The sequence below is a fragment of the Triturus cristatus genome, chromosome 1_1 (genome assembly GCF_964204655.1).
Source record: "Triturus cristatus chromosome 1_1, aTriCri1.1, whole genome shotgun sequence".
In the NCBI taxonomy this organism is placed as follows: Eukaryota; Metazoa; Chordata; class Amphibia; order Caudata; family Salamandridae; genus Triturus; species Triturus cristatus.
The window spans coordinates 547,679,906-547,693,116 of NC_140579.1; the positions used below are offsets into that span (position 1 = coordinate 547,679,906).

Genomic DNA, 13,211 nt, shown 5'->3' on the forward strand with positions numbered 1-13,211 from the left:
GTAATGAAAAACTGTTCAACAGGAACAAAAACAATAAATGAAAAAAATTATGGGCTGGAGCATGTGTGCTGCTGTATTTTGTTTTCGATCAAGTTAATACTGCTCTCAGCGTAGCAAAGAACAGCATTGCACACATTACAATGTATGTGCACCTTCTGGAAAAGTGGGCGGATGTCCAGTGACCTGGTACACGGACAATCTGCGGCCGCAGATGATGTGCTCGGCTGAGCAGGTGGAGGGTTGTCTCTTAGGGTTCTAGTTGACTCTCGAGCATAAGGTACAGGATGCACTGTCTTGAAGTGTCTCAACATTGAATAAATACTAAACGAGTATTTCTTGGTGGGATCTCCTCTGGATAACACACTTCCACAAATAGTGCATGTCACCTTCGGGGCATTGACCTTCTTTTGGCCCTCTGGAAAGGTGAAGAATTTCCAGATAAAAGAGTCTTTTTGTTTGGTCTTCCTTGGTGGTACCACAAAGGTCTCCTCCTCACTCCCTGAAGTAGACTGCTGTTCTGCCATTTTCAAGTAAAATTTTACTAGAATAGCTGTTCAGCTCCTTGTCACAGGAAATAAGAAGAAATAGTGAGGGGAGTGGGTGTGGTGTTTGAAGATTCTGGAAGAGAATCTACTATGAACCAATGAAAAGTGTTGTTTCGTAATCACATGACTTGCCGTGCGCGCACGGTGCTCACACGTATGCGTGCACGGTGCACACACGCATCAGAAATGAATTACTTTTAACCCGATTTCTAAAACATGAAAAGGAGGCAGGGAAGACACTCCCTGACCCCCTAGACTACTCAGGGGGTCCCTAAAGGATCTCGTAAATAAAAAAAAAACAATTTGTTTAATAAAACAAATTGCCGGGGCGCGCACCGTGAAAAACCCTTAAAAAAAAAAAAAAACATTTTAAACTGTCTATAAGTTTATAGAAGATATTAACTATGCTGTTCAACTTTATCCAAATTCAAAAAAATAAGAGCTGCGCCATTCCATATTACAGGATACAGTCAATCTATAACTATAGACATAGGTAGTTTATTGTAGAATAAATATATAAAAAATATAATAATACATACATAAATTAGCATTTAAAAAACCTTACAAATTCACTAAAAGAAACATAGGTTTCACACACGTTATAGTTAGAAATTAGCATTTAAAAAACCTTGCAAATTCACTTAAAAAACCATAGGTTTCACACACGTTATAGTTAGGAATTAGCATTTAAAAAACCTTGCAAATTGACTGAAAAAACCATAGGTTTCTCACACGTTATAGTTAGGAATTAGCATTTAAAAAACCTTGCAAATTCACTGAAAAAACCATAGGTTTCACACACATTACAAGAGAATTTGTACGGTTTTTAAATGCTAAGTTATGTATTTATTAATTATTTTTTTTTTCAAGGTTTTTCACCGTGCGCGTGTATCTATACGCGTGCACGGTGCGCGCATATAGATATTTATATGCTTTTAAATGCTATTTTCTCAGGAAATACTGAACAGATTGACACCAGACCTGCAAAAGGCACTTCCCTGACCTGAGGACTACCTCTCTGCCAAATTTCAAGTAATTCTGTTCAGCCGTTCGGGCTGTACCTTCGACTAAAGGTCCTATGGAAAAATGCCTGGGAAAAACGCGTTTTGGGACCCCCCCTTTTTTCTCGGCCCCCCCCTTGATGAATCACCCCGAGACTTTCAGGGTAGGAGCTGAGCGGAGCGGAGCGCCCCATTAGTTTTGAAAATTTCGAGAGGATTCGTCAACCGGCGCCAAAGTTATTCAAAATAGAATTTTGAAATTTCCTATGGAAACACGATCCTAACTATAACTATCTACTGGCGACCGCCAGTAGATAATATATACACATATGTATATATATATATATATATATTTATATATATATATATTACCTACTGGCGGTCGCCAGTAGGTAGTTATAGTTAGGACCACGTTTCCATAGGAAATCCGCAACATTCTATTTTGAATAACTTTTGCGCCGGTCGACGAATCCTTGCAAATTTTTCAAAATAGGTGGGGCGCTACGCTCCGCTCCTACCCTGAAAGTCGCAGGGGATTCGTCAAGCGGGGGCTGAGATAAAAGGGGGGTCCCAAAACGCGTTTTTCCCATGCATTTTTTTATAGGACCTTTAGACACAGCTACAGCCCGAACGGCTGAACAGAATTACTTGAAATTTGGCAGAGAGGTAGTCCTCAGGTCAAGGAAGTGCCTTTTGTAGGTTTGGTGTAAATCTGTTCAGTAGATTCTGAGAAAATAGCCTTTAAATCAATATATATATCTGAGCCAGCTTACGGTGCGCTTACGGTGCGCTTACCGTACGCGTACGGTGGCGTGCGCGAGCGCGATTCGGATTGGCCCTTAGATCTTAGTAAACATTCGAATCGGTCGAAACCAGGAAGCGGCGGCCGCCATTTTCTCTCTCGCACTCTGAGGGGGGAGCTGATAAACAAATGCCAAAACATATAAAGGGGCTGTTTAGACAGCGCCCATGCACATAACCATATTAGTTGAGTCTTCAAAGATCCCCCAAGGCAAAAAACGGTAATTTTTTATTTTTTGAAAATTTCGCCGATTACGCTTACCGTACGCTTACCGTACGTGTACGGTAAAAAAAAAATTCAAAAAAAAAATCCACACTCTCTCCACCCCGTGTGCAAATGGTGGGCGAAGGCCACCATTTGTGCATGGCTTATAAGAGCACAGCATTTCCCCCAAAAATTTCAACAGATTACCTATCACAAGGAAGCGCATAATATGTCCTCCATGTGCGCACGGTGCGCGAAGCGCATCGTGCGTACATGGCCCATCTAGCGTAACGTGGGCACGCGGTGCGCGTAGCGCACCGCGTGCCCACCGTGCGTGCACGGCACTAACTGCGTAAAGTGGGCGCGGTGCGCGAAGCGCACCGTGCGCGCACGGAACGAACTGCGTTAAGTGGGCGCGCACGCCACGAATGGCGTAAAGTAACTTAGCATTTAAAAAAACGTACAAATTCACTGAAAAAACCATAGGTTTCACACACGTTATAGTTAGGAATTAGCATTTAAAAAACCTTGCAAATTCACTGAAAAAACCATAGGTTTCACACATGTTATAGTTAGCGGAAATTTTACTGATAAAAAACCAATGAAATTCCCCCGTTATAGTTAGTGCAGGAAACTATAACTCACGCGACCGCAATCTTCTGCTGATGACATATGTGTCTTTATGAAAAAAAAATATTTGTAATATATGTATAGCTAAAAATTTATGGAAGAAGACATGGGCAAATAAGTGTCTAAATACAGTATTAGCATCAGCAGAGGATTGCGGTCGCGTGAGTTATAGTTTCCTGCACTAACTATAACGGGGGAATTTCATTGGTTTTTTATCAGTAAAATTTCCGCTAACTATAACATGTGTGAAACCTATGGTTTTTTCAGTGAATATATATATATATATATATATATATATATATATACATATATATATATTCCACACTTGTAGTTCCACAGAAATCCGTGTCAACGAAAAATGGAAACCACGCAAATCCAAGTAAGGCACAGTTCTTTTGTTTTATTTAAAGCCGAGTTTCACCAATCTGACGCGTTTCGGGCATCCGCCCTTGCTCACAGACAGTCAGTTACAAAAATTAAGCCCATTAAATACCTTAAGGTTTACAATTGGTTGCATTTTTTTCACTATTTTTTCACACCATGTGACATTTAAAAAGTGAAGACATACTACTCAGAAACGTATAGTCTGTTTTCCAAACATTTTCAAAATAAACCACAGTGTATGTAATTTACAAAAACGGTTAAAATCAAAAACCATAAAGCGTGAGCCAAATGCTCAATAATGTCAAATATTATAGGACAATTTCATAGAATGTATGTAAATAAACATAATTACTTTGCATATAATGCAATTTGTCCACAATCATTAGCATGTTAGGTATCCATATCAAATTAACTGTGCAAATAACGCAATAAAGTGCAATATTATGAATAAAATTCATAAAATCATTTCATTTGTACATATATGTATAAAAATAGTATACAAAAATTTCAAATGTGCAAATTACACAAAGAGGTAAACACATAAAAAAAATGTGCAAATTATGCAAATGTTCGTTTTTTTTTGGATATGGACACCCAACCATTATAATGAGGTTTGCCACATATATATACATATACATACATATATATACATATACATATATATACACATATATATATATATATATACATATATACATATATACATATATATACATACATATATACATATATATACATACATATATATATATATATATATACATATATATATATTCACTTAAAAAACCATAGGTTTCACACAAGTTATAGTTAGCTGTACATTTCACTCGTAAAAAACCAATGAAATTCCACGTTATAGTTAGATCAGGTAACTATAACTTGCGCGACCGCAATGCACTGCTGATGACGTCACATATTACATCACTTATGACATGGTCAGTGACATCACTCATGACATCAATGATGACATCTGAAATGACACATTGTGCATTGCGGTCGCGCAAGTTATAGTTACCTGATCTAACTATAACGTGGAATTTCATTGGTTTTTTACGAGTGAAATGTACAGCTAACTATAACTTGTGTGAAACCTATGGTTTTTTAAGTGAATTTGCAAGGTTTTTTAAATGCTAATTCCTAACTATAACGTGTGTGAAACCTATGGTTTTTTCAGTGAATTTGTACGTTTTTTTAAATGCTAAGTTATGTATTTATTTTTAATTTTTGCGCGCACGTTGCGCTTCGCGCACCCTGCTCGCGCTGTGGGCACTCGGTGCGCTTCGCGCACCGAGCGCCCACGTTGCGCATTTCGTACCGTGCACGCCTCTCCATTCTTTACAAAATATCAATTTTTTTTTTCTCCCTTGGGGGTCCTTAGATTTATATATTAAATGTGATTTTTAATTATTTTTTTCTTTTTTTTTTTTTTTCCGTACACGTACGGTAAGCTTACCGTACGCGCACTCCGCGATTTTTTTTAAAAATTATTAAATTTATTTTTCATACTTTTTGGTCCTTCGTGAACCCCCTGACAAACGCTAGGGGGTCTGCAACTCTCTTCGTTGCCCCCTTTTCATGTTATCAACCTTTGTTTTTTAGTGCGAGAGACAGAAAATGGCGGCCGATACTTTCTGATTTCGACCGATTCGAATGTTTACAGTCATGTAACCACCAATCAGAATTGAGCTCGCGCACGGCACCGTACACGTACGGTAAGCTTACCGTAAGCGCACGGAGCGCGCTTACAGATATATATATTGATTTAAATGCTATTTTCTCAGGACCTACTGAACAGATTTACACCAGACCTGCAAAAGGCACATCCCTGACCTGAGGACTACCTCTCTGCCCAATTTCAAGTAATTTTGTTCAGCCGTTCGGGCTGTAGCTTGGACTAAAGGTCCTATGGGAAAATGCATGGGGAAAACGCGTTTTGGGACCCCCCTTTTTTCTCAGCCCCCGCTTGACGAATCCCCCCGAGACTTTCAGGGTAGGAGCAGAGCGTAGCGCCCCATTAGTTTTGAAAAATTTGCGAGGATTCGTCAACCGGCGCCAAAGTTATTCCAAATAGAATGTTGCGGATTTCCTATGGAAACACGGTCCTAACTATAACTATCTACTGGCGACTGCCAGTAGATAATATATATATTTTCTAGGGAATTCAATATATGTCCCTGATTTCACATTCATTGTTGTGTGACCGTATGAAAAAGGAAACGGTTAGTAGGGAGACAGAGATCCCCTTATACACACCCTTCTATCTGGTGGGTAATACCTAAGATTATCAATATTATGAGTTTATTTTGTGAAGTGTGAAACCTGGTTTGTGAGTAGAGAAATGGTCTGTATGGTCATGCTTGGGAATAAATGTGTGGCACTTGTGGTTGGCACCGGTAGTTAAACCGAGACTGTAATATAAATGTTTGAACTTACGTCAAATGACATGCTTTTGAGGATATTGTTGACAAACTGTTTTAATGATTATTGAAGTATACTATGAACAAATATGTGACTATATTATGGTTTTAATCACATAAAAAATGTTTTATTGATGTTCTTTTAGATATATGTGGTGGGAGACAATGTGTGAAAATCTTAAAGCCTGAAGAAGGTGGTGAATCCAATTATACCACCGAAACGCGTCGCTTGCTTTGGTTAAGAACAGCACCCAAGTAGTATTTGATCTGGACAAATAAGTATAAAAGAAAGAGTGTAATCCAATATCATCTTGGAGTCATCACAAAAATCCGCATTTATACTTGGAGTGTTGTCATAATCTATTGTGTTTTGAGAATGGATTTTTTTTAGTTTGATGTATTCTCCCTGTTTTGTGCAATGAAATATTTTTAATGTATATATATGTGTTTTTTATTGAAACAAAAAAGTTTTTTTGATTAAGTCTATAAAGATTTAAGAATAAAATATTTATAGAATTTATATTATGATTTTGGTCTATATTTGGTCCTAACTAACTTTTTGACAGAAGACACGTAGGAGAGCCTAACAAGCAGACTGACGTCGTGACATCACATACTGCACTTTCTGCATGGTGTGGCATGCATGCCACACAGTGCAGGAACAAAGGTGCAACATGTGCCACCCCCACACGCACCTCCATGGGAAAATTCATCCGGGGGCCCTGTTAGGGCCCCTTTACTTGCATGTTCGCTACCCTTTTTATCGCGGGCTCACCACCATAAAATGGATGATGAAAATGCAACTTGGAATTTGCTCATCTGTGCTGGCCTCAGCACCACCAGCATTTTTCTGCCCCTTTCCACACCTCTACCACCGCAGATTCCTGGAACCCGGTGGAGGTGGCAGTCATGTGGCAGTGCGACCGCCACACTCAGAATACCGTGGTCAGACTGCTATCGCGAGTGCGGCGGTCCAAGGACTGCCATACTCGTAATGACCCCTTATGTGTGGAAAAAATTATGAATTTTGCAATACTGCTGCTGCGTGCTTACTCACCATTTGAAGCTGTAAAGTCGATCGCTACAGTGAAATTAATCTGAGTTCTGTAAAACACAAGAGAAATAAGTAATTAGAAAGAAACATATATTCGTTTTATTTTTGATACATTATCTTATCATGCCGGGCTGACAGTATGTTTCTTAGCACTCTCATTTCCTTTATGCTAACTGTGGTACAGTACATAGTCCATTTTTCCTGGCCTCTTCTTACTATTGGACTCTCCTTCCATGTTTCTGTTTCCAGCAGCTATTTAAAGTGCCCTAAGGATAGAGGTAAGAGCAATGCAATCAATCCCTAATATAACTGTATGGTACCAGATATATCACAGACTAAACATCATCTGACGAAAATATTGTGTAGTAAATATGGTATACAAAAATATAGGCCCTTTGTTGTTAATAGAAAAGTTACACCCCACAGGACAATATTTTTATAAATGATATTTAGGACACAAACCAGTATTAAACAACACGCCCCCTTCTTCCCTCTCTACATCCATTCCTCTAGCCCTGCACCTCTTTCCCATTCTGTCTTTTACTATCTACCTCTTTACCAGGGGCCCTTAGTAGAGGCCTATGGGCAGTGCCAAGTGCTATAGAGAGTAGAAACATCTACCCTCTTTTCATACGAATTGTTCGCCATATGTACAACTGTGTAAGATATAAACGTGTGTGGTGTTAGTAAAATAGTGTACAAAGTAGTCTATAAAAGATTATGAAGGTTGCGTCTAAAAGTGAAATTAACCCAAATGCAGATGGATCGTTTTGCCCCCCCCCCCCCCCCCCCACAGCTAGGCCACTGCCTGGGAAGCAATTTACTTCTGTCCAGGGGCATCAGAAAGGGGAAGTAGTGAGTATATGCTGCTCACCCTCCAACTGTCCTTGCCACCCTTGATTTCAGAGACCAAGAATGCAGCCGCAGTAACAAAAAGCATTGGCACAGTCAAAAGGTCTCAACTTTGAAAGGTGTTACATGACATTTGCCAATTCTTGTTGCCAGTGCTGAACCATGCATCACAAACAAGAAGAAAAATGCTTGCAAGTATATCACTAAATGCATTACTAATCCGGCGGATGTGTGCGTCACAGCACTACAGCTGCCATGTTTTTGGTTTCAATTTAATGTTCCAGTATGGCAGACAAAAGTGCACAATAGCGAAAGGAGTACAGCACCAAATTGCAGCTGCTCGGCCTTCCAAAAAAGAGAAAAAGAATAAACATTTTTTTAAAAATTAATTGAAAGATCTAGGATGGATCAGGAAGAGCCTCTAGTAAATAACTGATAAAAATATTAAAGTGACTTTATAGTTAAATGTTGAACTAAGATAAAATAATCTTTAAAAAACAAAAAGAGCACTTTCCTTTACCAGTTATAGTTCACAGAGCTACCTAGAACTTGTACCCCATCATGCATTGCTTATGACCCCACATATTACTTCACACAAATGTTTAAAAAAATATATTTTTATTGAAACAAATTAAAACAAAACAAAAGACAATCAGCAAAATCAATGCACACACAGTACCATGTTACATGCTGTGAAGCTAGCACCGTACTATAACATCCAAGTTAGCAGGACCATGTAATTGTTAGGCCATTATCAATCAGTTCTCCAAGACCCTCAGCTATCAGGTGGTTATCGACTAATTTCTTTGTCTTAATGGGGGTATCGGTGGGCATATCATACCTTGATACTCATTCCATTTCCCCCAGATTTTTGACCGTTTGTTTGGACAGCCCCTGCTCTCATATATGGTTTTTTCAGCTACCATGCACCAATCCATGTCGCTTTTCCATTCATTCACCTTAGGAGCCGTTGGAGCACTCCATAATCTAGCTATATTTAATTTAGCTACTATAAATTCCACTATCATCCAGAGACACTCTTTACTTGTAAGATTCTCTGCGTCAGCAAGGAGTGAACATGTTCCAAGCGGGACATAACCTCCTCCCAATATATCTGAACAACTGGACAGTCCCATAATATGTGGAGGAAGGTGCCCTCCCGCCCGCATCCCCGGGTACAACTTGGAGAGTTAAGTCTACCCATTTTTGTCAGCGTTGTACGGGCAATAAATGATCTTTGGATCACTTTTAATTCCACCCTTATACACTTCAGACACTTGCCTCCTCATCTCACAGTTATACGCTGCCTGAGGGGGGGGCAGCTCAATTGCGACACTGAGTAAATGCACCAGCCAGCACAAGTTAAGCAAGCGCAAGCTGCAATAGTGCCCCGACATAGCCTTCTGAGGAAGCAGAAGGCGAGCGAGCGGTCAAGAGCGTGGGAACGTGGGGTTAGGCAACAGCTCTCTGCCTTTCACTCTAACTGGAAGTTCTCGCATAGAGTTTTTGTCGCTCGAAGAATAGCATCGCTGCCAGGAAAATGAGTTGCAACAACATAAACCGAGAGGCCCGCAAACCAGCAACAGGGGGTTCTAAGATCCACCAATACTTCACAAGAAAAAAAAATTGAAGCTCATAACACACACAAGGCCCACGAGACGAAGGAAGGAGGCACACTAAATCATAGCCCCAATCTCACGGCACACAGCCAGGAGTTGGCAAATCTGAATGAGGACTACCCCCTCAACTCAAAAAACACAGACCAGGATAGCCTGGAGGAGATATTAATCTCAGAGATGGCGAGACTCGCAGAAACGGCAGAGCAGGCAGACACGATTAACAATGCCATTAAAAATATTACTGCCATCGATAAAAATCATGACTTGGAGGAACATGGACCAGAGCAAATTATTGAGATATCATCGACTTTAAATGATGTCGAAGCAATTAATAAATCTCAGGGTCCAACCCAGGTCCCCCATCCTAGGGAACTTACTCGTAACACAAACGCCTTTCGCATAGAGGCCTTGGTCCACCACCACCACTCAAACAACCAGCCACAGGATAACCTGGACGCCTCCATCAATCCAGGGGACCAGGGGAGCATGCAGAGCTGCTCCACGCCCAGACACCAAGCCAGGGCACAAAAACAACAACAACCAGATGTGGCTACCTTCTTAGATCTGGCATTCCCAGAATTAATAAAAACTACACCTATAGCAGATCCTAAACAGCAGCTACTGGGAGAGGGCTCGGTAGGTGTCACAACTGACAGACACTGCAGAGTCCAGAGTAACGATGTGAGATGGATTAAGCCACGCCCTATTTACAACACTAAGTTAGCATAACCGAAATCATAGTTAACAAGCAAGCTTGTCGTTTCTGCTGCGCTGCACACAACACTGTTGTTATGTGTTATTCATTTTAGAAATGCTGACTCGACTTTGCCTTACAGGATAACAAACTGTTGTTTCACATTCTTAACCGTGAAATGTGCCCTTGGTCTGTACATCATGCAAAGAACGCGTCTGGGTCACTAGAAGGTACAGAGTGTTGTATTTAGATTGATCGTACCACTTGTTAGACATATCATGCATACAGCTGCCAATATTTGAAGGACAAGCGTCTTTAATATCGCAGAACAGTTTGGTTTTACATTCATTCGAACAAGAAGAGCTGATGCATGCTGTGAGAGCTGATCCTTTGATGTGATTCTACTAAGCTGATCTATACGGTATGGGGTCCCCCCCGTTAGCCTAAGAGACCTTCTAATAGTCTAATAATAATAATAATAATGTATTAGATTATAGTGAAAGGAGTGTGGCCGTATACCACTGTCATTAATAGTATGATTGCTCCTTTCGTTCTATATGGTATTGTAATTATGCTAATGATTCTGATCTGTACTGTTAGTCTGCTAGTGTTAGCCAGAGTACTGCATCTTAGGACGCGAGGTTTATAAAATAAACTCTTTAAACTTTACCGTGTCTGTATTATTACGTTGTGGACTAACAAATAAGTACGAACAGGTATTTCGGATTCCCACCACTCCTGAGAAATATCTAAGTCGCTTGTTCTGGTTTGTCTATACATTGGGACCACCTAGGTTAACGAATGAGATACTAAGCTAGTCGGATAAGGGGTTCTGGGGGGAGTTTTCTGGTACACCACAATTCTCTGAGGTCCTGGTCTCCTGCACATAGTTCTGTGCAAAAGCAGAATCCCTGCAACATGGCGCACCTAACGTTTGGTCTTAACGTCTGAGACGCTTTAGTAGTACTGATTTTAGTCCACAACAACCCTCACTCTCGTTTCCGGAAAACTTGAGTGACGGTTTAACCTACCTAGGTTTAGACTAAAGGTTCTATCAAGCTTGAAAATTAAAAAGGTTATAATTTTCGAGCCCAAGTGCTACTGTGTAAATCGCTGTTATTCTTTAAGGAGTCCTTATGGCGGTTAATATTCCCGCTCATAGTAGGGTTCCTCTGCGCGCTCATTTGAGGGCGTATGGGGTACCTGATGACGGGATGTCCGTAGTCTTTGTGGTCAGTCCTAATACCACCTACCCGTATGAGTTGTTTTACTCATGGGTGACCTTTGCGGAGGTGGATACAGACGATAATTTGTTCCATGAATATACAGCCTCGGCTGTTCCTGCGGCTTATGCCCCATATCGGACTCTAGAAATGCCTATTTCTGCCTGGCAGCATACAATTTGGTTTAATGGCGCCCTCCCCCATGAGGTCGTATCGGCGAGAATGGGCCCGTTGTCAATTGCAGGGGCTACATGGCCGGTACTGGCCGGATATACTCCACACCCACGCTACATGACGATAGGCGTGGGTGATTTACGAACGCTACACACAGCCCTGATTACGGTCCATAGGGCTTTAGTGCAGTATGTGTCACGCACAGTTCAGGTGGGAGCACCTGCGGTTGCTGGACACGGGGCGGATCACCATCACGCGGTGGTGATTAGCCCTGTTATGGTTAACGCGGTTGTCGGCAAGCGCCCCCTCAGTAAGGATGAATTTCCTTACTGGCTTGCGGAAAAATTTGATCAATTAGAAGCCGTGTTTCCAAACACTACACCTGTGGATAAACACAGGATACTCACCATTACTTTGCCGAAAGACCTGGTCCCTAAACTTGTAGATTGTGACAATTGGGGCAAGGTCTTTGCTGCGACATATTCGAAGTGCTACGGCACTCCGTCTATGGCTGTACTACCCTCCGTCATCAAGAAAGTTCAAGAAAGTCATGGTGCGGAGGCAGCTATTGAGTTGGGAATGAGGCTTGTCGACAGTTTCGATGTGGTTTGTTCCATGGTAATGGGCAACCTCAAAGGAGATGCCATGCAGTTCCAAGTTGGTAATATGCTGGAGCTTGTGGCTGATGCCGATAAGCCTAGGCAGTTCGCAAAAATTATTGCGAAAGCCTATAGGATGGTTGGACGTAGTGCCTTAGGTGTGAAACCCACCATCAAAATTCCAGATGTAGTGCAACAAACTAAGGTGAGTTCGTCTACAAAAGACGAAAAGCCCAACTTTCCTAAACAAAGTTGGCGAGCCAAAAAACAAGAGAAGCAGCAACAGAAACAGGTTTCTCGTCCTGCCTCACAAGTTCAGTCGTATAGTGAACGCACTTATGATTTGCGCGATCGTACTCGTATTAAGTCACCTGATAGGTTTCAGGTTTCTGAACAACGCTCTCCTCGTTCTTCACAGGAAACATCGACTTCGCATTCTGGTGGTGGAGAACGTGGAAGAGGACGGGGCACTCAAGGTCGAGACCCGCCCCGCCAGACTGACGGTAAAGGCAAGCAGGAAGACGCTGCCAGACCGCGTCCACCGTTTCAGAAAAAGAAAGTTGCTGCTATCTCAGCGAGATATGCCTCAGATGGTCAGGACACAGCTTCGGAACCTGACATGGGCACTAACGCTGCTAGACAGCGCGGCGGAAGTTACAGTAGTGCGGGAAGCATTGCGTCCATTTCTGGAGGCGACAGCAACTGACATTTATGTGACAGTTGAAACTGCTGATACTCGCGTAGCCCCCCCGGTAAGATTATTTGAAATAGTCCTTAATATTGTGGGTGACATACAACGCAAAATTAAAGTGTTTTTTTAGGACAATCTTACCACCACATATGATATTCTTTTGGCGGAGAAAGATTGGCCTCCGGCTTTCATTTTGGACGCCCCTAGGGGCGAGGAAGTTATACTTCCTTCCTTTGGACACGCAGTGCCCACGGAGGAGTCTACTAGATTGGCCGGGGAGTGGGCACAGGTGCTTGCGCCTGCGTTATATCGTAATCAGGTT

General features: G+C 41.5%; 2 protein-coding genes across 7 annotated transcripts in view; one reads left to right on the forward strand and one right to left on the reverse strand.

Moving 5' to 3' along the window:
- The window catches only part of LOC146870586 (copine-8-like), a 1,950,277-nt gene that overhangs the window by 472,045 nt on the left and 1,465,021 nt on the right, over positions 1 to 13,211 (reverse strand). Inside the window, exon 11 of the mRNA XM_085643269.1 lies at positions 7,041 to 7,087. Coding sequence (XP_085499395.1) covers positions 7,041 to 7,087 — 47 coding nt within the window. The remainder of the gene's footprint in view (positions 1 to 7,040; positions 7,088 to 13,211) is intronic.
- LOC146870587 (uncharacterized) overlaps positions 1 to 13,211 on the forward strand; it is a 153,968-nt gene that overhangs the window by 128,325 nt on the left and 12,432 nt on the right. For 4 of the 6 annotated variants that reach the window (XR_014978442.1, XR_014978433.1, XR_014978427.1 and 1 more), the window contains exon 3: positions 6,130 to 8,233. The exons of the other annotated variants lie outside the window; for them this stretch is intronic. The gene's annotated coding sequence lies outside the window, so the exon portion shown is untranslated. Of the gene's footprint in view, positions 1 to 6,129; positions 8,234 to 13,211 lie in introns of those variants that run through there. 6 annotated transcript variants of the gene reach the window in all.